General features: G+C 49.3%; 1 protein-coding gene and 1 long non-coding RNA gene across 2 annotated transcripts in view; both read right to left on the reverse strand.

Moving 5' to 3' along the window:
* Positions 1-8,799: 8,799 nt before the first annotated feature.
* LOC144588805 (WAP four-disulfide core domain protein 18-like) overlaps positions 8,800-26,643 on the reverse strand; it is a 44,665-nt gene continuing 26,821 nt past the window's right edge. The window contains exons 3-4 of the mRNA XM_078392238.1: positions 11,088-11,222; positions 8,800-8,849 (exon numbers count right to left, since the gene is read on the reverse strand). Of these exons, the coding sequence (XP_078248364.1) occupies positions 8,836-8,849; positions 11,088-11,222 (149 nt within the window). The 3' untranslated portion in view covers positions 8,800-8,835. The remainder of the gene's footprint in view (positions 8,850-11,087; positions 11,223-26,643) is intronic.
* LOC140706459 (uncharacterized) lies at positions 17,591-19,084 on the reverse strand. The gene is made up of 2 exons (XR_013544519.1): positions 18,827-19,084; positions 17,591-17,799 (listed from the first exon to the last, which is right to left on the reverse strand). It is a non-coding gene; the product is annotated as an uncharacterized LOC140706459 (long non-coding RNA).

The raw sequence follows: 26,643 nt of genomic DNA on the forward strand, positions 1-26,643 counted from the left end.
TGAGCTTGGGGCACTTTCCAGGTTTCCCTGGAACAAAATATCCCCGTTACCTCCAGAACTGGGGAGAGGATGCCCTTGCAAGCCATTTCAACCTGGGTGCCAGGCCTGACCCCATGAACCCCTCATCACAGGCCAGCGAGGCAGAGAATGACCCCCCCCCAACCCTTTGAAGATGTGTGGGGAGGGCAAGGACCCTGCCTTCAGGCCCCAGTCTGGAGTGCTAACTGGTGGCACTGGGCAAGCTGCTTGCCGGCGCAGCCACAGGAATGGGGAGCATGCCCGTGTCTTCGTGTCCTTGCAAGTGAGATCCGGCACAAGCCAGGAAGTCCCTAGGATGTCCTTAGACGGAGGGTGGTTGGTATGTGAGCCTCCAAGCCGTCCTTGCACCTGATGGTTGGGTTAAAGGAAGCCCCTTGGGACGTGATTCTCTATTCTCGGTCATATATTTCAGTGTCTTCAGTTCAGGATCTCCTGAACCACAGTCACCCCACTGCTTCCCAGTCTGGCCATGAGGTGGTTGCTACCCTGGGAGAAAAGCCTGGAGGTAAAGACATACAAGTAAACCAGTTCCCATCACAAGTTGCCCTATTTTGGTAACTGGGTGCAAACCAAGTAACTTTTCAAAAATACCACAAGTCGGAATCAAGTTACTTGCATGCTTTCTAGCTGCTTTTCCATGACCTTTTTGGCCTTTTCAGAAGTGTTTCAATGCAAATGTTTACTCCCTTTTTAATCCTAATGGATGTTGTTCTAAAGGTAAGAAAATGATTCCCTCAACATTGCAAATTTTTGCTCCCCTATCCATCCTAAGGGATGTTGTTCTTAACGTAACAAAACGACTCCCTCAACGTTGCAATGAGTAATGGCAATGGGTTAACCTTTCAAGCATTACTGTGCGTAAGGAAAATGCTTTCCTGGAAAAAGAAAGCCACGCCTTCTGGGAGCCCTGCCTAGAGGAGCAAACCTGGGCATGTCAGCCCGAGAGAGAGCTTCTCGTTGAGCGCCAGAGGTCAACCCAGGTAGGACTGGGGTGTGTATGTGTGTCGCTGGCTGGTGGAGGATGCCTCCTGGAGCCAGAGGGGCTTCTGGCTGGGTTCACCTCTGTCCCCCATCACTACCTGGGGGAGAGACACGTGTGGTGTGGGGATGCTAACTTCAGAGGGAAGGTTAGTGCTCCCAGGAGCAAAAGCCAGAGATGGGGGGGCTCTCAGGAGATCCGCATGTGCTCAGACGCCCAGCTGTGCAAGGTTTGGTTTCTAGGAGGTTCCCTGCCCATGCCAGTGTCTTTTCCCCCCCCAAGGGCATCTGGAATATTTCAGTGCCAAGTGGGTGATGCTATAAAGGGAACAGTTGATCCCTTGCAATGCTTCGGTAGTGCCCCAAAATTTGACCTCGTCTTGCCTGGAGCTAGGCTGGACCCCTCCCTATTGATGGGGATGCGGGGAAGCATCCTCTTGGGTGGAAGGGGTTGGCCATGGATCGGCAGTGTCATCTCCAGTCCCTCTCCCTGCATGCAACCTCCAGCTTCCACCGACAGCTTTCCATGTGCTTGTGGTGGGGAGTGCCTCGGAGGCTCCCATCAGAGCAGTTGGAGCTGCATGGTGGCTAGTGGGCCAAGCCCTTCCCAGCTGGCATCCTCTGCCCCAGATGGAATGGAGCCTTTAGGCCCGCGGCATCCCTGCACGGCTTACCTCCTGCAGTCATTCCGATGCAGAGGCAGAGCACTGCCACAAAGACAAGTCCCGATCTCATGGTGCCGCCGATCTCTGTATGGAAGGGCTGAGCCTTCAGCTGTGCAGAAAGGGAGTTATAAACCCTTTCCTGGAGGAGGCTGGGCTAGGAGTGTGACAGAGAGGTGATGCAACGGTGGCAGCACACGAAGTGGAGCATGAGCTCCATCTGGTTTTCGGAGGAAGGCGTTTGTGCCTGGGGTTGAGCAAAACCTGTTTGTGGCTTATGCTTGTCACAGAACCCAGTTCACGCTGCCTGGGTTTGTCTGCTTCTGGTGGGGGTCGGAAAGGTGGCAAAATCTTGCACCATCCATCTTGTCAGAGGCCCAAAGGGATAAGGGGTGTTTTTCTTGTGTCCTTCAGTTGGCAACACTTTACAAGTACTGTGGAAACACCTCCAGGAAGCTGGAACCCCAGTGGTACGGGGCGAACTGGGAATCATAGAATCATAGAAAAGTGAAATTGGAGTCGCCCATAAGGCCATCAAGTCCAAACCCCTTCTGAACGCAGGAATACAATCAAAGCAGATCTGCCAGGGGATTATCCAAGTTCTTCTTGAATTTCTCCAGGGTTGGAGCACTCACCAACTCGCGAGGTCACTAGTTGCACCGTCGTCCTGCTCTAACAGTTAGGAAGTTTTTTTCTGATATTTAACCGAAATCTGGCTTCCTGGATGGGTACAGGAAATTGTTCCTCTACCCGTCCAGCAGCTGAAGGGGACTCCTCCTCTGCTGGCAAAGGGTTGTGTGGCTCATTGTCCTTCTCTCAATCCTCACCGGCCTTTAATTGACATCTAGAGTGCTGAGATGGGTGTGGGGGAGGAGAACTCCCTTTCCTGCCAGCTGCTTGATTTAACTGGTCCTGTCCTACACCGTGTTCTAGGTGCCGTGAGGGGGCTGAGTCCTAGCCTCGCCATTGCTAGCTTTAATCTGGCGTTTTCTGCCCTCCCTGTTCCATGGCCTCTCTGGCAAGGAAATCCCAGAGCAGGAACGGGAAAGGCTGTCACGGGTACCAGGAAGAGGGAAACTCCAGGCTCATGTTCAGGTTATGCAAAGTCACTAATGAAAAAGGTCAGGAAGCCCAAAGGGTGCTTTTGAAGCAGGTGAGTTCATCAAGGTGTGGTTTCACCACCTCCCCCTTCAGATGTTTTCCATGGAATCCAACTGTTGAAGGATGACATATCCTCTGCAGCATTGTGCTCCCCATGCTATTTAGCAGCAATGCGAAAAACATGGGACCGTAGTCTGGAGGTCGTGAGTGAGGTGCTACACCTCAAGGAAGTGGCGGCTTGAGTGCTGAGCGGGTGCAGGATGGACAACCCAGAAACGGTAGGGAGCCCTGACCCTGGCTCCTTCGGGCTTCTTTTCTTCCTTGGTCTGCTTGACCCTGAGTGACCATGACTGTCTAGGGGTCTGGCAGGAGCCACAGAACCCATGAGGTTCTAGAGATGAAAGGGAGAACCAAGGGCCATTGAGCTGAGCCATTGCAGAAAACCCATGGGGTTTCCATCCAGTGGTGTCTTTCAAGTCTGTGATGGATGTCCCAAAGATGGAACCTGGGGTCTTCCGCCTGGAAAACAGGAGGGCAGCTGGACCTGCCAGGAAGGAAGTCGCTGCTGATATTACAATGTAAACAAAGAAACATCCAAAAACCACCCTCCTGCCCCCCCGGCCACATAGGGTGGATGTTAATTACATGGACGCATCTAATACTGTGCCCAGTTTAGCTGAAACCAAGGTGAGGTTTCCGTTGGGTAACGCCTCATAACACTTTGATCTGCTTCCCAATTAGTCCTTGCCAAGTGAGCAAGGTGTTGTTAGAATGCTTTGACTCAACATTTCCCATGCATCCTCCTTCTCAAACTCAACATTACAGGTATCCACATGGACTGATGAACAAAGGAAGGGAGGGGCCTTTGAGAGAGACACGATCCGCACGCCACAAATGGACTGTTCTCCTCTGCCAAAAGAACCAGCACAAAACAACGGCTTCCAAGCGGCTGTGGCAGAGGGACCACCTCCGAGAGAAACCTGGGTTCCTAATGTAGGTCCGAGAGTGGCCTCCCTCCGTTGGCCGCCACGGAGCCCTTCCCCAGAGAGCTCTCTTCACGTGCCTGTGCCCACCAAGCCCACCTGGCCACGGTCATGTGGAGTCTTTTGCTGTTGTGCCATTCATTTGGCAGTTTTTGTCAGCTGTGTGGGGCCCAGGGTGGTGTGGGTGGCACTGGGGCCTTCGGGAGCTATATAGGGCCCTCGTGTGACCCACAGGCTGCCTTTTGCCCCTCCTGGCCTGGTCCACTGGCTCGCCTTTTCTTAGAGTCCAAGAAAGATGGAGCCGAGAGAGGAGGGAAAAGAAGCCAGCGGTGTCAAAATGCTGTGGGAGAAAATGATGATACGCTCAGGTGCTGGAGCAAAAAATGGGCCAGAAATTCATAGAAGTGGAAGAGGAACCAGAAAAGGAGCACAGCCATTACAGGGATCTGGGTTCACCTTAAGGGAGCCCAAACATTGTCCCGGTTGGCCATGGAGACCTGGAAGAAGAGTCCGGCCACGGGTCTTGACAGAGTTGTTAGTGTGCCAGGGGGTGCCAACGAGATTTTCCCAGAAAGACAAAGTTGCTCAATGAGTCACCAAGCAAAGAGACAATACTTGCTAGGAGAACAGTTATATTATACTAGGTTTGTTGCAAGATATATATACAGCTTTGTCCTCATTCAGTCCAATGGTCATACATGGCAATATCAAACAAAGTTCAGTCCATAGATCAGTTCTGTAGTCGATGTCCTTGTAAATCAGTCCAGTAGCACTTCTTCTCCTCCACAATCCAGGACACCACCTCAGTTGTGTGTGCTGAGGCTGCTGGCTTTATTCCAGGTTCAGCCAATCCTTGGCTTCTCTCACAGCTGTTTTAATCATCATTTTACATTCTTTCTTTACATGTGTGTTTAGTCGTTTAGTCGTGTCCGACTCTTCGTGACCCCATGGACCAGAGCACGCCAGGCCCTCCTGTCTTCTACTGCCTCCCGGAGTTGTGTCAGGTTCATGTTGGTTGCTTCGCAGACACTGTCCAGCCATCTCATCCTCGGTCGTCCCCTTCTCCTCTTGCCATCACACCTTCCTAACATCAAGGTTTTTTCCAAGGACTCTTTTCTTCTCATGAGATGGCCAAAGTACTGGAGCCTCAGCTTCAGGATCTGTCCTTCAAGTGAGCATTCCTTTAGAACTGATAGGTTTGTTCTCCTTGCAGTCCAGGGGATTCTCAAGAGCCTCCTCCAGCACCACAATTCAAAGGCATCAATTCTTCGGCGGTCTGCTTTCTTTATGGTCCAGCTCTCACTTCCATACATCACGACAGGAAAAACCATAGCTTTGACTATTCGGACTTTTGTTGGCAAGGTGATGTCTCTGCTTTTCGAGATGCTGTCAAGATTTGTCATCGCTTTCCTCCCAAGAAGAAGGCGCCTTTTAATTTCAGGGCTGCTGTCTCCATCTGCAGTGATCATGGAGCCCAGGAAGATAAAATTTGACACTGCCTCCATATCTTCCCCTTAATTTCCCAGGAGGTGATGGGACCAGTGGCCATGATCTTAGTTTTTTTGATGTTGAGTTTCAGACCGTTTTTTGCACTCTCCTCTTTCACTCTCATTACAAGGTTCTTTAATTCCTCCTCACTTTCTGCCATCAGAGTGGTATCATCTGCATATCGGAGGTTGTTGATATTTCTTCCGGCAATCTTAATTCCGGCTTGGGTTTCTTCCAGTCCAGCCTTCCGCATGATGTATTCTGCTTTCTTTACATAGATCCTTACAAATACTTACATCATTTTCAGGCTCTTTACAACTGTTTTACAAAACTGAATTAACAATTCCCATCAGGTTTATCTCAAACCTGTGAGGTCTGTTTCCTTCTTGCTAGGAATTAAGACTGCGGTGAAGCCCTCAAGCCAGGCCAGTGCCAAGGGGCACTTTCCTCCAGGGAAGCCAGGAGCTGAGCTTCCCCCGTGCCTGATGGCCCTTCCTTCTTGCACCACCAGGCGTCAGTAGACACAGAGGTTTTCGCCTTGGTGGTACAATCACTCTGGCAAAGAGACAAACTGACGGTACTGCAATTCACCGGATGGTTCGTGCTGGAGTTGGTATGGTTACACTGGATGGATTTTCCATCAGTTACCTGATGTACAATGAGTCAGGGGTAAGGCTGGTATTTCTGGATAGCCTTTGGGTGCTTTTTAGCTCTGCCTGCTGAGGCTTGCTTGCGTTTGCTTGCTGGCTGGCTTGTTAGTTTTTGAGCAGTGCTACTCATTTCACTCTGTTTTAGCTTCTGGCCTGTGTGGTTGCCTGTAGTGATCCAAAGAGGCTGTGATGTTATTGGTGCAACATCTTCTTTAATAGGGGAGAAAAATAATTTTAAAAATGGTTTGGAGATTCTTTGAGTAGGGATGTTCCTGCTGTCATGGCATACTCTTCAATGGGGGCGATTATGCCCTGACAGGGAGAACATTCTTGTCAGATCAGCACCTCTTGCCTCTCATCCAGACAGTTGTAAAGTTATGTTTTTCTAGCACAGTGTCTGTGATTTAAGTCATGGCAACTGGACTTCTTTCTTTTTAGGTTGAAACGTTTCACTACAAATCCAAGTAGCGTTTTCAGGCTGAAGAGAGTTGTTGGAAAATCCCTGATATCTCCAAATGGGTTTCCCTTCCACCTGGTCTGAGTAGGCTCCTTAGAAGGGGGAAGGACGGGGTGGGGGTGGGGGTGAGGGATAATCCCACTTCTGCAGTCCTTCGCCTTCCTGCAGAAGGACTGTAAGCCGCCCCGAGTAGACGGTGTCTAGAGGGGCGGGGTAGAAATCAAATAAATAAATCAAATAAATAAATTCTCCACCCATTGTCATGGGTTATTAGCAATCATTAAGAGTGATCTTTCTGGTTTGTGTGGTCCTAATCTTTCTGGGGATGGATGAAAGGGCAGCAAGAAACATCCTCACCTCCACAGAAGCGAAGAAGAATGAAGCTGAACATCTGAGGACAGTCTTTAAGGCCTGTGGATATCCAAAATGGATATCAAGGTCGGGACATTTAACAAGGCTATATCCCGATCCAGGAGGATAATGGAACAGGCCGAGACCCAGAGCTGATGGGAGAACCTTGTCATTCCTCACATGGTGGGTGTGTCTGAAAAGCTCAAAATGATTTTTGGTAAACACTACATCCTCGTGCACTTGAAACCCACAAACACACTAACCCAGAGTCTCGTCCACCCAAAGTATCGGGCACCAAAACAGAACAGAAGCAATATAGTATATGGATTATAGGACAGATGTTTGAAGGCTGTCTACTGTTCTGGCTCTGTGACCAGGTAGCCAGCCCAGCCACCCCTCCACTCTAAAGCTGGTGTTGTTGAATGCCAGATCTGTATCCAATAAGTCCCAGCTGATCCGAGATCTTTTTCTGGAGGCGGAGGCAGATCTGGCTTGCATAACCGAAACTTGGATGGGCAGTGACGGGGGTGTGCCTCTGTCTCTTGCCTGTTCTCTTGCTTATGCTGTCCAACATCATGAAAGACTGGAGGGGTGTGTGTGTGTGTGTGTGTGTGGTCATGGTTTATGGAAATACTCTTGAGGTTGTTAGGCTCTCTGCTGTGGCGATGCCAGGTCTGTAGACCCTTCACATGTCGATTGGGGCCAGGGATGAGATTGGGATCTTGCTGGTCTGCCGTGCTCCCCGCAACCCAGCCATTTCCTTACGGGAGCTGGCGGACTTCATCTCTGCAGCTCTGTTGGGATCCCCAAGGCCATTGGTCTTGGATGATTTCAACATCCAGGCGGAGGTTTCTGGACCAGCTCTTGAGTTCTCGGAAACCATGGCTGCCTTGGACATATCTCCAGGATGTTAACGGCCCCACCCATGTGGGACCTGGTGTTCTCCACTGAGCAGAGTTTGCTCCGCTGGCCTGCTATGCTTGCTTCTTTTTGTCTTTATGTCACAAAAAGGCAGTGCGTGCCACCAGGAAGTCTTCAGAACGCAGCCAAGGTAGTGCGCACATGGGGCAGCTCCCCCCCCGGCGTCCCAAGCCCCACTTCTCAGAGCTGGGGGGGGACAGGGGTGTGCCCCGACAGGCGCTCCAGCCTTTAACCCTCCCTGCCCTGTGGTGACAACCCCAATCCTATGTGGGTAGGGTTGCCCAACGTCAGCCTAATGTCCTCTGTGGGGCAGGCAAAGATAAAAACCTTTAAAATGTCAGGTTTTTGTATATTTTATGTTATAATTTTGGATGGGAGGGGGAGAGGTGGAAGGACCCCCCTCCCCCTATCTTTCCCCACCCCCAACCACCTGCCAAGCCAGTCAGGAGCAAGCAGTGCCCGAGCGCACTGTATTGATTGCGGGTTTAAGATGGAGCAATTCAAATGAACCATTCAATACGTCCTCCTCTGTACTTTTTTTTTGGTCTTTCCATGTCCTCCTTTTGGTACCCATGTACTGTATCTGGCAACCCTATACGTGCGGCAGTGGGGCCAGCAGTGTTGGGCTCCGAGGGGCCTCTCGTCCTCCCTCGGGGGCTGCAACAGAAGCCCCTCCTGCGAGGGCGCCATGTGGCTAGCCCAGGACCCTGGCCCGAGCTGGAGGGGGGTTTCTCGTGTGAAGGAGTCGGAGGCTGTCCCCTCCCCTGGGGCCCAAAATCATGGCTCCCACAAGAAGGAGGTAGCAGTGGGGGGGGGGCAAAGGAGGAATGGATTGGGCAGGCTGCTGGTGGGGGCCGAAATGTATGCCTGGGGCAGGACCCTCTCTTCAAGCCCCCCATCCCCCCAAAAAGGGGGTTAAGTACAAGCCCCCCCGAAGTCTCGCCTTGCTTCAACAGGATGCAACGAGAACGGGGAGACGGAGTGACCGCAGGGGCCGGGGATCCCAGAAGCCAGACTCCACCATGGGCCCCCTTCTCGCCCGGGTTGAGAAGGCTGAAGGCGGGATGGTCAGGGGAGCGGGAGAGCCGCGGGGCGGGGAGCACTCCTTAGAGGCAGCCTGCGACTGCCCTCCCAAGGGGTCCCGATGCGTCCAAGCAGGGTCTTCCACAGGGTTTCTCCGGACCGGCTTCCATCCCGGGAGCCTCCTAGGCTGCAGGACCTGTGAAGACATCAAGCGAAGCTGGTGAAAAGGGGCCCCGGGCGGTGGCGTTGGATAAAGAGGGGTGGGAGGGGAGGGGGAGGATATGACAGGACAGGGGGCCCTTTCGGAGGATGCCGGATGTGTCAGTGGCAGGGGGTTGCACAGCCCTTGTGTGTAGAGTCCGGGAAGAACTTGGCTGCCTGCCTGTGCAGCCGGAGACACTCTGATATCTGATGTCCGGGAGGGGTGGAAACGCCTCCCCCTCCTCCTCTGTTTGAAAGGTTTAAGCACCAAGCTCCTTCCGCCCCAAAACGGGGATTGGCAGAGGTGAAATAAATCACTCAAAATCAAAGAAGATTTGGTTTCCCTTCCTCCCAGTCTGGCTGAACGACCAGGGTTCCCCATCCCGCCTTTTCTGAGTTGAACGCCCTGAGCGCAACCTCCTAGATTTTTTAAAAATCTCCAGTTCTTCGCATTCCATAAGGTAGTGAACATATTTTGCATATTTGGCCAGGTTGTCGTTTCGGTGAGCCTCCCCGTGGTGGCCCCTGCGTGGCTTTCCTGGCTTCATCTCTGCTTGAGAGGGGAGGGGGCGACCCCTGTCTGCGCCCCTGGGCCGGCCTCCTCCTCCGCCTAGGAGTCCCTGCAGCTTTTCCTCGGCTTCTCCTAAGAAAAGAAGGCTCTCCTCCCCCACCCTGCCTCCGCCTTTCCTGACAAAGAGGAGTCACTCGTGGAAACTCAACTGGTGCCCAGAGTCATCCCCCTCTTCCATCGTCCCCTGCCCCCCAATTGGGTGCTCAGGCCACGAGGGGCAGCCTTTCACATGGGGGGGCCTCTGTTCCATTTCTGGTCTTTCAGAGCCCCTGGGGGGATGGACAGAGCCCCCCCCTCCGGCTTTGACCTTGGGGGCCAGCCTCTCCGCCCCACACAGGGCCTCTTCCACTTCCGTGAGGGGAGAACAACTCCAGGGAGGGCTCCCGAGGATGGGCAGGGGAAGTGGAGGGAAGGGCCTGGCAGCAGGCGGGCACCACCCACTTTGCGGTGCGAGGGGAAGGTCTACCCCAGGAGCCCCTCGTAGGCTTCTTCTGGGAGCCCAAGGGCCCGGCCAGGAGTGGAATTGGGGTTCGGGTGCAGGAGACAGCCATGGATGCCGAAGCAGACAAACAGCAGCCGAGCAGCCTAGAAATGGGACTGCTTGGTTTTCAGCTGGGGGCTGGGCAAATTGAGCAGAAAGAGGTGTAACGATTTGTGTTTTTATGTGTATTAGAATGGGATATGTAGTCCTAAGATTGTCCCAATAGCATCCATCTTGATTTAATGTCTGTGTCTGTGGTAGGAAAATTTTACATGCTGTTTCAGAGAAGCTTTGTTCTCTGGTTATCTAGTTGCTAAGGAGAGCCAGAGAGTTACATTCCTGGTAGTCATAATAATTCTGCTACAAGACATGATAACAACTCAAGCTCCCATGAGAAAGTTAGGAGGGACAACAAGACCCAGGAGGGGGTGTTCCTTATGAAGAATTCTGGGAAGAAGAAGGAAGTTGGTAGAAGTTGGAAAAAGATGGAGTTTGACTGAGAAAGGACAGACATGTGCTTTTCCCCAAAATGGATTATAACTTTTGAATGGAGCCTTTTTGCCAACATGGACTAATGGATTACTACTGGATTTTACCTTACCAGTTGGACTATGGACTGTGAAGTCTCAAGATACGTAAGAATGACTACGCTTATGCATTATCCTAGTTTAGAATGCATTTCTTGTTTTATTTTTATAGCTGGAGTGGTGGGGGTGATCTGTCAGCCTTGATATGAAAATGTTTCTAACTGAAATGCTTTACTATAATCTGAAATCTTTTCTGAACCATATGTCTTAATAAAGCAGTAATGTTTTGGAATTGCATGGATTGGTTTCTTGAACAGACTAACCTATCTAATTGGCCATGTGCATTTGCTACCATATAGAGCCCAGATCTGCCTGAGTGTAAACTCATGGATTGTCTGTGCTTCTTGTTTGTACTTAACAAAGGGGATGGACTTGAGGAAGGAAAATTAGTGCAGGGCCTGCCTGAGATCTAGGGCTCGTCTTAGCTGAAAAGGACTGACTAATTTTCTGGAATCTCTCCTTCTGCGGCTTCCCCTTAATCTCCTTGGAGATGGGGGATTGCTTACAAGAGGCACATGTGGGGGTGACAGATGGGAGCCTGTTATGGTCTGTGTGCATTCGTGTGTGTGTGCAAGCACTATCTCTCCAACTTACTGGCTGGGAAACAGACGTTGCTGCAGCCCTGAGGGCAACATTTCTCTCTTCCTTTGCAGTCAGAAACTTGACGGCATTCCAGTTTGCAGGGCAGCCCAGGAGGGAGTTTGAACTTGGGGCATTCGCCAGGCTTTACTGGGGGGAGAAAGGAAACGGGAAGCGTGAATGTGGCTGAAGGCGTGGGAAAATCCGAAGCCGTAGGGAGAGGGAAGGCAGCGTGGGTTTGCCCAGCCTGGAGGGCTGCCAGTCTGCAAGGCCTCTCCCCAAAGATGTCTTCCCGGCCACTTGGTCTCTTGGCCATCTTCTTTCTCCCCCTCCAGGGTTCCTGAGTTATTTGCTGTGTGTTTGGAGTCGAGCATCAACATTGACAGGTAACACGAGTGGGGGAGGAAGACAAGGACAGGAAAAGAGAGGGGGCCAAGCGGGACACCTAGGAAAGCTCAAACTAAAAGATCAAAGAATATAACTGGAGTGATCAGAGAGAAATCAGGAAAGAATTGTAGCCTAATGAAAGAAAAATTAGATACTACAAGAATTAGAAAAAAAGATAAAGGATGAAGAGATTATAGAGATCATCAACAAACTAAAAAATGGTAAAACTTCAGGCTTTGATGGAATGGGATCAGAATATTATAAAGCTTTTAAATCAATACTGACCCCCAAATTAAAAATAATTTATAATGGGATATTGGAAGGAGAGAAAATACCATACTCTTGGAAACATTCATTAATACAGAGGTGCCTCGCATAGCGATCGCTCTGTATAGCGATGAAATCGCTTTGCGATGGACTTTTTGCCAGATGGTCCCTATCGGAAAATTTCACTTTGCGATGATCGCAGGGAAGCGATCATCGCAAAGCCACTATTTTCGCACAGCTGATCGGCGGTTTCAAAATGGCCGCCGGGTAAACATAATGGCCGCCCGCTGTGTTTTCTCACTTAAGGGGCACCGAAAATGGCCGCCCCTATGGAGGATCTTCGCTTAAAGGTGAGTTTTTAGCCCATAGGAACGCATTAATCACGTTTTAATGCGTTTCTATGGGCTTTTTATTTTCACTTAGCGATGTTATCGCTTAGCAGTGATTTTTTCTGCACGGATTATATAGACCTATTTCATTATTAAATCAAGATGCAAAGATATTTACTGCAATCCTGGTATTAAAGAGGATCAAAATGGGTTTTTACAGGGAGTCAAATGGAAAATTTAACTAGGAGGGTTTTGAATATTGTATATATTATCGTTGTCGTCTAGTCGTTTAGTCGTGTCCAACTCTTCGTGACCCCATGGACCAGAGCACGCCAGGCCCTCCTATCTTCCACTGCCTCCCATAGTTGTGTCTTTATAGTCCAGCTCTCACTTCCATACATCACAACGGGAAAAACCATAGCTTTGACTATTCGGACTTTTGTTGGCAAGGTGATGTCTCTGCTTTTTAAGATGCTGCCAAGGTTTGTCATCACTTTCCTCCCAAGAAGCAGGCGTCTTTTAATTTTGTGGCTGCTGTCTCCATCTGCAGTGATCACGGAGCCCAAGAAAGTAAAGTCTGTCACTGCCTCCATATCTTCCCCTTCAGTTTCCCAGGAGGTGATGGGACCAGTGGCCATGATCATAGTTTTTTTGATGTTGAGCTTCAGACCGTTTTTTGCTCTCTCCTCTTTCACCCTCTTTAATTCCTCCTCACTATATATTATAGAAAAATATAATTCAAAGGCAGGTATTTTATCATTTGATATTTTTAAGGCATTTGATTGTGTAGAATGGCCAACATTAAAGATTCTCTTAAAGGGTTGGGGGTTTGGAAAGAAATTTAGAGGGATAATAAATAAAATATATGTGGAGAATACTGAATAATGATGGGATGACAGAAGAGCTCCAGGTCGGGGCACTAGACAAGGTTGCCCTCTTTTCCTGTTTTGTTTGATTATTGAAATGTTTGCAAATGCAGTAAGGAATGATTTGAAGGTATGGGTGAAAATAATAAAATAAATATTAATTTATTTGCTGATGATTCCCTATTGACAGTGAAAAACCCTTTGGAAATTATAGATAGAAATAAAATTCATTTGGAAAAATCTGCAAGAAATAACTGGATAACACATAAATTGGCAAGAATCTGAAATAATGTTTAATCATAATAAAATAGAACAAGAAAGATTTGCTGATAAATATGATTTTAAGATATGTAAAACAGGTAAATATTTAGGTATAGATTTAGTAAAAGATATTCAAAAAATAAAGGAACATAATTATAATAAACTAAAAGAAGAATTTAAAAGGGATTACAGGAATATACTAATTAAATCTTTCTTGGTTTGGAAGGATTGCACTGATAAAAATGAAAATTTGGCAAAAATTAATTATTTATTTAGAATGTTACCTATACAGCTTAACAGATGATAATTTTAAATTTTGGCAAGGAATTATTAATAAATATTATAATGAAGGGAAGAGAGCCAGAATAAATAAAAACTATTGGTATAAAAAAAGGGGGAAAAAAGGTGGTATAGGTATACCAAACATAAAAAATTATTATCTGGCTAATCATTTGAAGTTTATTGGGGAAGTTATATATAATCCAGAAAGGTTAATTTGGTGGGAAATGGAATCATCAGAATTACAGGTTGTAGCAGAATCCAAAAAGGTGACGTCATTCCTGCATGTCCATCACAGCAGCTAAGGGGGAGGAGCCAAGGAAAGAGCAGGAGGGGCGGAGTTAGAGTGACAGTTAGAGGGAGTTGCGGGGAAAGTTAAAGACAGTTGGAGTTAGGGAGAGGTAGAAAGAGTCAGGGACCAGAAGAAGATATACGGAGAGTGTTAGGGTTCAGGAACAGATCAAATGGGTTTGGGAAAGGAACTTAAAAGTAAAACACATGGAACCAGCAGGAATGAACGTATAATAATAATAATAATAATAATAATAATAATAATAATAATAATAATAATAATAATAATAATAATAATAATAATAATAATAATAATAATAATAATATAATTTATTGTCATTGTAAGTATATACACAGTATACCCATACAACGAAATTCACAGACACCCAGAGACCAGACACATGCACACACATAAAATTCCCCAAACACTCCCCACCCACTAGAAGTCCCCCACTAAAAATACAAACATCTACACCTCAGGCCAAGTAACACAGTCCAACTAATTATTCACTACTGGTGGTCTTTAAGCTCATTATTAATTGCAATTATAGCTCTGGGATAAAAACTATTCAGAAAACGTGTGGTCCGAGTCTTAATTGTTCTGTATGTTCTGCCAGATGGTAACAGTTCAAAAAAGTTATAAGCAGGATGGGACGAGCCTCTCAGGATGCTGTGTGACTTCCTCAGACAGCGGGATGTGAAGATGTCATCCAGGGTTGGTAGATATAAAATTGATAGTAAAGTGATTGACTGCATGATCTTAAAAACTGCATGAACAAACTCATATATGATTTTCCTGTTGAATAATAATAAAAGAACACTTAATCATAAACCCTGCTTCCTACGTTATATGACCTTTTAGGGGTGGCAGCTCCTGTGTGGGACTTGAAGTGGTGTTAGAAAATACCTGGTGGCAGCGAAAAGGCCGTGTGTTCGTGTGGAGCCCAAGGAACTAGGGGCCACAAAGGGTTGATTGCCACACAGGTAGATACAGAAAAATATTTATTTGGTATGATCAAGAAGCCATCAAGTGGAAGTGACATTTGACAGTGGAAAAATAGAAGTTTCTGTCTCTCTGTGTGTGTCTGTCTGGAGAGAGAGAGAGAGAAGATGTGGTCTTTGCCTTTTTCGATTTTCACATCTGTGCACAACAAGCTATGCACCTTAAAGACTATTAAACCTACCCTTTTGTCTCCTTGAGGTCTAGCAATGGAAATCTCCGACCCCTGAGGGCTCCCGGCTCTGCTTTCTCTCCATCTTCTCCACCACTGACAAGTTCTCGTCTGCCCTCTGGTGGTGGCTGGACCATGACCGGAGGGCGGGGGGTGGGTGGGGAGAGATGGGATGAGCTTTCCACAATTTGGCCGTGACATGCTTGCAAGGCGGTTTGAGGGTCAAGCCACTCTCGTCTCTCATCCCACCGGCTGCCTTGTTTTCCAATGGTGGGGACGAAAGGCGAGGTACCAGTCAGTCAAACAAACGAAGTGACATTTCACCTGCCCGCTCCCCCGATGCCACCGATGGGATGCTGGCAGGAGAGGTTCCCAGATCTCCATGCCATCTGGCACACGGTGGGATCCATTTCAGCTGCTGAGGCATGAGGAGACGGGCAAAGCCCTTGGACAGCTGCAGCTGACCGCCTGTGGCTTCGATGCTTGCCCGTCTCGGCCACAAGCCGCTAGCCAGGCGTGAGGATCAACTGGCGGGACGGATCTAGAAGGCAGCCATAGTTTTATGATTATTTGGCGGGACAGACGAGGAGAGTTGGGGTCCTGTTGCATGACACCCCTTTCTCTCTCTCCGTGGCTTGTGACGCTATCAGGCAAGGCCCCTTTCCAGTTAAATTCATCGGGCTGGCTGGGTGTTGGTGGCACAGGGACTCCCGTGGATTTTGTCCTGTGGGCAGGACCAACTGCAAAAAGGGACACTGGGGCATTTTTGCCTCCCGATACTTGAGCTAGGAGGTCTCACAAGGATCACCCCTTCTTTTCCTTTTAAACGCCTAGAGGAAGCTGCTGGCCGAGAGTCACCAGGAACGGTCAATATGCTGGTAAGGATCTAAGTCGGGTGAGGCTTTGCAGGTGTTGAACACCTGGTTTGGGGTCCCGGAAACTGAGGCTGGAGAGCCCGAAGGAGGCCCTCTGGGGAGGCCGCTCTCCTTAGGGTAAGGTCAGGGGAGCAGCCTGCCTCACACGGGGCTGCCAGGGGTATCTGGGAGGGCTTCTCTCCACCCCCAGCAGGATCTCCAGCTAAAACAGCCAATCTCTCCACCTAATCAATTCTGGATTGGATTACTGTAGTGTGTTACCTGTGGGACTGCCCTTGAAGCTGGACAAGGGATTTTTCAGCTCTTGGCTTCGGGGATCAGGCCAACAGTTGGTGCTTATCCTGGGTCCCAAGCGATCTCAAGGACTATCGCTCTCTTTATGAGCCTGCCCAGATGTTAAGACCATCAGGAGAGGCCTTTATCTCAGTCCCACCACATTCCCAGGTGTGTCTGGTGGGGACACGGGAGAGGAGGGCCTTCCCTGGTGCTGCTCCTGAACTCTGGAACTCCCTGCCACAGGAAGACAGGCTGGCCCCTTCTCGGCTGTCCTTCTGCAAGCAGACCAAGACCTCTCTCTTCCGGGAAGCTTTAAGGAATGGCTGCCCAAGTGGGGTTTTCAATGGATGGTGGTTCCTTCCTGCTTTGAATGTGTTTTTGCTGTCGCTAACCGTCTTTAAGTCTTTTTGTTTAATCCTTTATGCTCATTTTATTTATTTATTTATTTTATTTATATCCCGCCTATCTGGTTGGTTAAGACCATTCTTTTGAAAGGGGAAAGAGCTGTCATGCCTTTCTTGGGCCTCCAGGGTGCGCCGTGGCCTCAGAAACAGCTGTGGATTTGGGGACATGCAGTCCCTCTCTCTTTTTCCCTCTCCCCAAGCACGGGCTCTCGGCAGAGCTGGCCCCTGCGGAGAAGGTGGCTCATCTGGCCAAGCCGGGCTTCCTTCGGGGCCACCCCGTCCCCTCGTCTTCGGTGCCTTCAGCGCTAAAAGGGCAGCGGGCGTCACCGGGAGGTCTCCGGAGCGCAGCTGAAAGCGCAAGCGGCTCTCCCCCCCCTCCAGTGCCCCCAGCCCCCTTTCTCACAGCCAGGGTGTGTAGCCACTCCGACCACTATCCCTCCCTGCCCTGCAGCGGCGGCCCCAATCCCACCCAGGGCACTGCTGGGCCAGCTGGTGCTGGGCTCCGAGGGGCCTGTCCTCCTTCCTTGGGGGCTTCGACGGGAGCCCCGCCCGCGAGGGGGCTGCGTGGCTGGCCCGGGACCTGGCCCCGGCTGGATGGGGTGGGCGAAGGTGGCAGGGGGGTGGGCAGCCTGCTGGTGGGGGCCGAAATGTGCGCCTGGGGCAGGAGCCTCTCTTCAAGTCACACGGAATGGTTTGCTCCGAGCCCCCCATCCCCAAAAGAGGGGGGTTAAGTACAAGGGACCCCCCCACGAAGACTCGCCTTGCTTCAACAGGATGCCCCGGGAACGGGGAGATCGAGTGACCGCAGGGGCTGGAGATCCCTGGAGGCGGCATCCACCACCGGCCCACTTCCCTCCTCGTGGAGGGGGTGCCTTTCAGTCCAGAGAGAAGTGGGGGGGCACAAAGCATCCCCTTGAGCGCGGCGGCAGGAGAGACGGAGCAACCGCAGGGGCCCGGGATCCCGGAGGGCCAAAGGCTGCCGGCCGGGGAGGATCGCCGTGCCTTGGGAGGGGGGCCCTTTCGGAGCCCGGGGCAAGGGGCTCCCTGGCCTCCGGGGAGAGGGGGTGGAGGCCCACACACGCACGCATGGACTAGAGCTCTGACGAGGCAGTGCATTGAACACGTGTTTATTGAGAGAGCCGGCTGGTGAGAAGGCGGGAGGCGGGATGGTCAGGGGAGCGGGAGAGCCGTGGGGGGGGGCGCTCCTTACACACAGCCTGCAACTGCCGCCCCCAAGGGCTCCCGAAGCGTCCGAGCGGGGTCTTCTGCGGGGTTTCGCCGGACCGGCTTCCGTCCGGGGAGCCTCCTAGGCTGCAGGATCTGTGAAGACATCAAGCGACGCTGGTGAAATAGGGTGAGGCGGTGGTGATGGATAGACGGGGCTGGGGGGGGGAGAGGATAGTAGTGATGCCCTTTTTCTTCCTTAAAAGCACCCTCGCTGGCTCCGGGGAACCAAAACAGGCTCAGCCACTAGGTGAGAGGAGATGAGACTCCTAGGAAAGGTGGATATTGTGGGCGGAAAAGAGGAAGGCGAAATATATGAGAGGGATTGACTCAGTCCAGGACTGAAAGCAGCCTCCCTCCCCCTCCAGGCCAGGTTGTCCTTTCGCTGAGCCTCCCCCCCCCCAGTGATGGTGGCCCCTGCACAGCATTCCTAGCTTCATCTCTCCTTGAGAGGGGAGGGGGCGACCCCTGTCTGCACCCGTGGCCCGGCATCCTCCTCCCCCCAAGGTGTCCCCGCAGCTTTTCCCGGACTTCTTCCGAAGAAAAGAAGGCTGGCCTCCCCCACCCTGCCTGCGCCTTTCCTGACAAGGAGGGGGTCACTTGGTCTCTTGGCCCTCTTCTTTCTCCCCCTCCAGGGTTATTGTGTGCTTGGAGTCGAGCACCAACATTGACAGGTAACAGGAGTGGGGGAGGGAGACAAGGACAGGCAAAGAGAGGGGGCCAAGCAGGACACCTTGGAAATGGCTCCTGTGTGTGCCTGCTCTCCCACAGTTTGCCCCTTCTGAAGAGCAGGTAGACTCCTTTTCTCAGGCTCCCTTCCTTCCTCCTCAGCTGTGCAAGGAGCGGGTTCCAGGGCAGAATGTCATATCTCTCTGTGTGTGTCTGTCTGTAGGTCTGTTTATCTATCTAATCTTGTACAGTATATTTATATACACATTATATATATATGTCCTAAAGGTAAAGGTTCCCCTTGACATTTAGTCCAGTCATAAACCAGTGCAGTAAGATCCTGTAGGTAGCCTGGCACATGGACTCTTCTCCCTCCCTCCCCCTCCCCCCTCTCTCTATGTCATAAAATTGCCCCTACCTCACAGTTTCAACATTGAGAGAAAAAATCATTTACCGTTGAAGACTGGTTCCTGGCATGTGTGGCCGCAACCGTTGCTGCAGCACCTCAGTCTGCCACGGCAGTCATCATCCGAAGTGCATGCTTCCACGCACGGGCCCAATCCGTAGGGCTCGGAGCACTTTCCAGGCTTCTCTGGAACAAAACAGCCCCATTACCTCCAGAACTGGGGAGAGGATGCCCTTGCAAGCCATTTCAACTTGGGGGCCAGGCTTGACCCCATGAACTCCTCATCATAGGCTGGAGAGGCAGAGAATGACCCCCAACCCTTTGAAGATGCATGGGGAGGTCAAGGACCCTGCCTTCAGGTGCCTAGTCTGGAGTGCTAACTGGTGACACTGGGCAAGCTGCTTCCCGGCACAGCCACAGGAACGGGGAGCATGCACGTGTCTTTGTGTCCTTGCAAGTGAGATCTGGCACAAGCCAGGAAGTCCCTAGGACTTCCTTAGACGGAGGGTGGTTGGTATGTGAGCCTCCAAGCCGTCCTTGCACCTGATGGTTGACTTAAAGGAAGCTCCTTGGGACGTGATTCTCTATTCTCGGTCATATATTTCAGTGTCCTCAGTTCAGGATCCCCTGAACCAAAGTCACCCCACTGCTTCCCAGTCTGGCCATGAGGTGGTTGCTACCCTGGGAGAAAAACCTGGAGGTAAAGACGTACAAGTAAACCAGTTACCATCACAAGTTGCCCTATTTTGGTAACTGGGTGCAAACAAAGTAACTTTTCAAAAATGGCACAAGTGGGAATCAAGTTACTTGCATGCTTTCTAGTTGCTTTTCCATGACCTTTTTGGCCTTTTCAGAAGTGTTTCAATGCAAATGTTTAGTCCCTTATTAATCCTAATGGATGTTGTTCTAAAAGTAAGAAAATGACTCCCTCAACATTGCAAATTTTTGCTCCCCTATCCATCCTAAGGGATGTTGTTCTTAACATAACAAAACGACTCCCTCAAGGTTGCATTGACTAATGGCAATGGGTTAACCTTTCATGCATTGCCCCGCATGATGAGAAGGCTTTCCTGGAAAAAAAAGGAAGAAAGCCCTGGAGAGAGAAAGCTTCTCGTTGAGCGCCAGAGGTCAACCCAGGTAGGGCTGGGGGGTGTAGCTGGGCGGTGCAGGATGCTTCCTGAAGCCAGAGGGGCTTCTCACTGGGTTCACCTCTGTCCCCCAGCACTACCTGGAGGAGAGACATGTGTAGTGTGGGGATGCTAATTTCAGAGAAAGGGTTAGTGTTCCCAGGAGTGAAAGCCAGAGATGGAGGGGGCCCTCTCCGGAGATCTGCATATGCTAGATGTCCAGGGCTCAGACACCGAGCTCTGCAAGGTTTGGCTTCTACCTCCTGGTGGTTCCCTGCCCATGCCAGTGTCTCCCTCCCCCCCCCAGGTTATCTGAAATATCTCAGTGCCAAGTGGGTGATGCTATAAAGGGAATGGTTGATCCCTTGCAATTCTTCGGTAGTGCTCCAAAATTTAACCTTGTTTTGACTGGTGCTAGGCTGGGGCCCTCCCTATTGATGGGGATGTGGGGAAGCAGCCTCTTGGGTGGAAGGGTTTGGCCATGGATCACCAGTGTCATCTCCAGTCCCTCTCCCTGCACGCAACCTCCGGCTTCCACCAACAGATTTCCATGTGCTCGTGGCAGGGAGAGCTTCGGAGGCTCCCATCAGAGCAGCTGGAGCTGCGTGGTGGCTAGTGGGCCAAGCCCTTCCCAGCTGGCATCCTCTGTCCTGGATGGAATGGAGTCTTTGTGGCTTACCTCCTGCGGTCATTCCGATGCAGAGGCAGAGCACTGCCACAAAGACAAGTCCTGATCTCATGGCGCTACCAATCTCTGTACGGAAGGGCTGAGCCTTCAGCTGTGCAGAAAGGGGGTTATAAAACCTTTTCCTGGAGGAGGCTGGGCTAGGAGTGTGACAGAGAGGTGATGCAACGGTGGCAGCACATGATCTGGAGCATGAGTTCCATGAGGGTTTAGGAGGAACACATTTTTCCCTTGGGTTGAGCAAAACCTGTTTGTGGCTGTTAAAGTCAGCTCTGATGTCACCTGTCCTTCAAGGGTTTGGAGGGAAAGTTATCATCCAATGGTGGTCGGAAGGCGGGACATCAGGGGGAGGAGCTGTGTTGTGTATATATAAGGTGGGAGTTTTATATGGGGAGGAGAGTAGGAGTTTGGTTCTGTGTGAACACGTGTGTAGAGTCTGTATAAGCTTGAGCCTTTCTTTACCTGATTACATGATATTTGTGTTTTACCAATCCATGTGTACCAATCAATAAACATTTAGTTCTTTTATTTTTTAAATCCATTCCAGTCTGTCTGACTCAATTCAGGGAATGGTTGGTGGCAGACTACCGGAAGTGTAGAAGTGTGGTGACGTAGTGACTTTCCTTTGGGAGGTGGAAGGAGGTCGTTACATATAAAAGTGGTGCCAGCTGGTGGGATTACAAAGAGATCCAGTGAGGCCTTGGCTGAATCGTGCCCAGAGCAAGGGTTTGTAGTCAGGGAAATCTGAGGCGAAGCGTGGGTAACCTTCTAGGATCTGGCTCATGGGGAGCAGGTCTAGTAGAGGGGCGCTGAAACTTCAGATTGGGACTAGACAGGGAAGCTCTGAGGTAACCTTTTTGGCGGGAAAAGTGCCCAGAAGGCAGAGGCTGTAGTGGGGCTGGCCTGTCCTGAGTTTAGTGAAGCTCTGAAGGGACAAGGCTGAAGCCAAAAAGACAGCTACGCTGAGGGAACTTCCCATTAGTGAACAGCAGAGCCTGAGGAAAGGCAGAGCTGTGTGAAATTAAGATTGGGACCACCGACAGAGCAAAGTGATTTCACTCTGTTTACTGAGAGGCCTAGCGAAAGGGGCAGAAGCCTGCCTGGTTACTGTTTCTAGCTGGGGGGTGCTAGAAGGACAGCAACAGTGTACAGTAGAGACTCTAAGTAAAGAGAAAAAAAAGAGTGGTGTGCGTTTATTCTGAGGCTTGGAAATTGGGAAAAAGCCTTGTGTGATTAGAATATGCCACTAACAAGCAGTCAGACATCAGAAATGGGGGAACTGAGGGACCCACTGGTGGATGAAGGGGCTGAAGAAGAATTTGGCTCAGTGCAGGGAGAAAATATTGGGGAACAGACATCAGAACTCAGGAAGATGCACTTAGCCCAACAATATGAATTGAGAGTGAGGGAAATAGCGGCTCAGAGGGAGAGAATGACAATGGAAATGGAGGAAAGAGAAAGAGAGAAACAAAGACAATTTGAATTGGAGAAAGAACGGATGGCATTTGAACTGAGGAAGTTGGAAGTAATGAATGAAAATAATAACAATAATGTTAATCCAAGTGATGAGGGCAAATTGTCAAAAGCTGACCTGAAGAAATTCCCAGTTTACAGGAAGGGAGATTGCCCTGAAGTTTTCTTTTCTCTTCTAGAAAGAACGTTTATAGATTTCTCAGTGAGGGGGTCAGAAAAGATGACCATTGTGAGGTCTTTAATTAGTGGAAGCCTGGCTGAGGTCTATGCCGAGATGCCAGTAGAGATGTTAAAAGATTTTTCAGAGTTTAAGAAACTGGTGTTTGCCCGGCATGGTATCAACGCTGAACAGTTGCGTCAAAAGTTCAGATCACTTACCAAACGGCCAGACCAAACTTTCACACAGTTAGGATCCGATCTGGTGAGGTTTTTGGAAAAATGGCTGTCTCAAGAGGGGATAGAGACATTCCAGCAATTGAAGGATGTTATAGCGTTGGAACAATTCTATTCTATCCTACATAGGGAATTAAAATTCCAGGTTAAAGAAAAGAAGCCGAAAACTCTGAAAGAGGCCACGGAAATCGCTGATTTTATATCTCAGATCAGAAAACCACTATATTCTGAGGGAAAACCTGTGAGGAAGACAGGGGAGACTTATAATAGGTTCTCTCAGGGACAAGTAAAGAGTCAGCAGGGTGGAGGTAGCCATGTTGAAGGGAAGCCCTCGGACCATAAACAACAGAGACCTCAGATTTTGGAGGGAAAACCAAAGATAGATGAGAAATACTCAGGGAACAATAGAAAATGTTACTTTTGCCAAGAAAAAGGCCACTTGATCTCCAACTGTGAGAAACTAAAACACAGAAAGGAAAATTTGCCTCAATATTTGAGCAGGAATAAGCCAAAAGCTGTTTATTGTGTACAGCAGGAGCAGAGTTCTTCTCCACTGGGAGAGACTGTTGCCATAGCGACCCCGGCACGACTTGATACAGCAGCTGAGGGGGATGCGGAGTGTATTCCTCTGGCTGAAATAAAGTACTGTCTATTAGTTAGGATGAATTCCCAACTTTTCGAGACTGCTGGAGTTAAAATAGGGATATTTGATCATGATTATTTGGCCCTAAGGGACACCTGTTCCCAGGTGACTCTTTGTCACCCTGATATTATTCCTAAGGAGCATATTATCTCACATGAGAGCCTAAAAGTTAAAGGGATAGAAGGACAAGTAATTTCTCTGCCAGTGGCTGAGGTATTCGTGCGTTATCAAGGCTGGAGGGGCAATTGGCGGATTGGAATTTCACCGGAGTTGCCAGCAGCCGTGCTTGTGGGAATTGACTTGGCTGAACATGTCAAGAGGGTGTTAATGCTTACACGTTCACAAGACCCAACAGGGACAGTTCAGGAAGTTACTGAGGAACAGGAGGTGAAAGTAGATGAGGGTAGACACGAAGATGAAGCAGTTAAAATGGTATTACCCAAAGACAAGAGCAAAAGGAAGATGGCACGCTTAAAAATTGCTTTGGTAAGGTGACAGAAACCCAGTTAACACCAGAAACGCCAGAGAGATTTCACATCAAACAGGGAATATTATACAGGGAGACACTAATGAATATCTCAAAAGGGGGAGATGGGATTAGAAGTCAGATAGTAATGCCGGTTAAATATCGCCAGATGATATTAGAAAGGGGACACTCTGACATATTTGCTGCACACTTGGGAGTAAATAAAACTAAGCACAGGATCACACAAAATTTTTATTGGCCTGAGATGGGGAAGCAGATTAAGGAGTTCTGCAGACAATGCGATGTTTGTCAAAGGCAGGGGAATAACCGCGACAGAACCAAAGCTAAGTTATGCCCATTACCCGTGATATCAAAGCCATTTAAATGCATAGGGGTGGACATTGTGGGGCCATTGCCTAAGGCCACAAAGAGAGGGAACAGATTCATCCTTACCATTGTGGACCATGCCACGAGGTACCCAGAAGCCATTCCCCTAAGTAACATAGAAACTAACACAGTGGCTGATGCCTTGGTAGGGTACATGTCTAGGATGGGATTCGCTTCGGAAATAATAACAGATTTGGGAACATCTTTTACTTCTAAGCTCATGAAACGATTATGGCAAATTTGTGGAATCAAACACAAAGAAACCACCGCGTATCATCCTGAGAGTAATGGGTTAACGGAAAAGTTTAATGGGACCCTAATGAGAATGATCAGGGCTTACCTGGCAGAAAACCCGAACAACTGGGATCAGAAATTGCAGTCATTGTTGTTCGCGTATAGATCAGTGCCACAAGCCAGAAAAGGGTTCAGTCCTTTTGAACTTTTGTTTGGGAGGAAAGTGAAGGGACCACTGGAGCTGATTAAACAGAATTGGGAACAGATCATAGAGGATGATCCCCAAGATGTAGTTACCTACATAGACACGCTAATGAATGATCTGAAGAGGAATTTAGAGTTAGCGTCAGAAAATTTGCAAGCACAAAAAGCTAGACAGAAAGCCTGGTATGATAAAAAGGCACAAGAAAGGCACTTTGGCCCGGGAGATGAGGTGTTGTGGTTAAAACCCTGCAAAGGGAACAAGTTACAGTTAAATTGGGCAGGACCATACAGGGTCATTTCAAAAATGAATGACCTGAATTACATTATCGAGAATGAGGAACACCAAGTCAGGAGAGTAATGCATGTTAACGCTCTGAAACCTTACTTCAGGGGGGATCAGAGAGTCTTATTTGCCATGAAAGCAGCTGATAGTGAGGAAGCTGACTTGCCTTTCTGGGAGGGTAGAGGTGAAGTGAAATACAACCCAGAGGAGGTGAAGATCAGTCTGGCACTCACCCAAGATCAGCAACAAGAACTGAAATTGCTGATCAACAAATATTATAAGGTCTTTTCAAATAAGCCTGGGATAGCTAAGGGAGTGATGCATAGGATCCATACAGGGAATGCACCCCCGCAGGCAGTATCCCCATACAGAGTTACAGGACCCTATAAGGACAAGGTGCGTAAGGAGTTGGATGAGATGCTCAGGGAGAATATCATAGTTCCATCTTCTAGCCCTTGGTCCTCTCCTATAGTACTTGTGGAGAAACCAGATGGGAGTGTCAGGTTTTGCGTTGACTACAGGAAGTTAAACCTAGTGACCACACCTGATGCCTACCCCATGCCCAGATTAGACAACCTGATTGAGACCATAGGGGGTTGTCGGTACATATCATCATTAGATCTGGTAAAGGGATTTTGGCAGATGAGGATTGATCCAAGAGATCAAGAGAAGACCGCTTTTTGCAGCCCTTTCGGTTTGTTTGAATTTCGTGTCCTCAGTTTCGGCCTCAGGAATTCACCAGCTACATTCCAAAGGCTGATGGACCGTACTTTAGAAGGTCTCAGTGACTTCACAGTAGCCTACATCGATGATATAGGGGTCTTCAGTAACACCTGGGAAGATCACCTGAACCACCTAGAAGTAGTGCTGCAGAGGTTAAGTGCAGTAGGGCTAACAGTGAAAGCAAGCAAGTGTCAGTTGGGTAGCCCAGAGATCAAATATTTGGGTCATATGGTAGGGGGAGGAGTGATCAAACCCCTAGAAGCCAAGATAGAGGCAATAAGTGATTGGCCTAGACCCAATACCAAGAAGAAAGTCAGATCATTTCTTGGTCTGGTAGGCTACTATAGAAAATTTATCCGTAGGTTCAGCGAGATGGCAGCGCCGCTAACCGAGCTGACGAGGAAGAAGACCGCCTAGAGTGGTCCTCACATGACCAGATAGGCGGGATATAAAATAAATAAATAAATAAATAAAATAAATAGGACCGATGACCACGTCCCGTGGACCAGCGACTGTGAGGAGGCGTTCCAGAAGTTGAAGGAGGCGCTAATCCACCATCCAGTGCTGCGTGCTCCAGACTTCGACCGGGAGTTCATCGTGTACACAGATGCGTCCACAGGAGCTGTCCTGTGCCAAGCTGATGACAACGGAGACCAGCATCCAGTGTCCTACCTTAGTAAAAAGCTCCAGAAAGGAGAGAGACACTTAGCTACCGTGGAGAAGGAGTGTCTTGCCATCGTTTTTGCAGTCCAGAAGTTATCGCCTTACATCTGGGGGAGACATTTTGTTCTTTGCAAGGACCACTCCCCACTACAGTGGTTAAAGACAATGAAAACCCACAATAGCAAACTGATGAGGTGGGCTATGATGTTACAGGACTTCGACTTCGAGGTTAAGGTTGTCAAAGGGACGATGAACTGTGTGGCTGACGCCTTATCCCGAAGACCAGAAGAATGAAGACGACCAGATGGACTATGGACTATGCAATTTGGTGGAAAAGGTTAAATGTTTATGCATACATGTTGATTAAAATGGTGTTATGTATATGAATAAAGATGAACAATGGAGAAGTAAGTATAATTGTTTTGATGCATGAAATAATTTAAGTATATGTTGCATAGTGTTGGTAAGTTTGTGAATAATGCAATGTTATCAAGTTATAATGTGTTGATTTTGCTCCTAGTTGTTTTTGGGAGAAAAGCAATCTAGCTTTCCCCCGCAAAAACAACTTATAAAGGGGGGGAGGT

This window comes from Pogona vitticeps, chromosome 4 (genome assembly GCF_051106095.1).
Source record: "Pogona vitticeps strain Pit_001003342236 chromosome 4, PviZW2.1, whole genome shotgun sequence".
Taxonomy (NCBI): domain Eukaryota; kingdom Metazoa; phylum Chordata; class Lepidosauria; order Squamata; family Agamidae; genus Pogona; species Pogona vitticeps.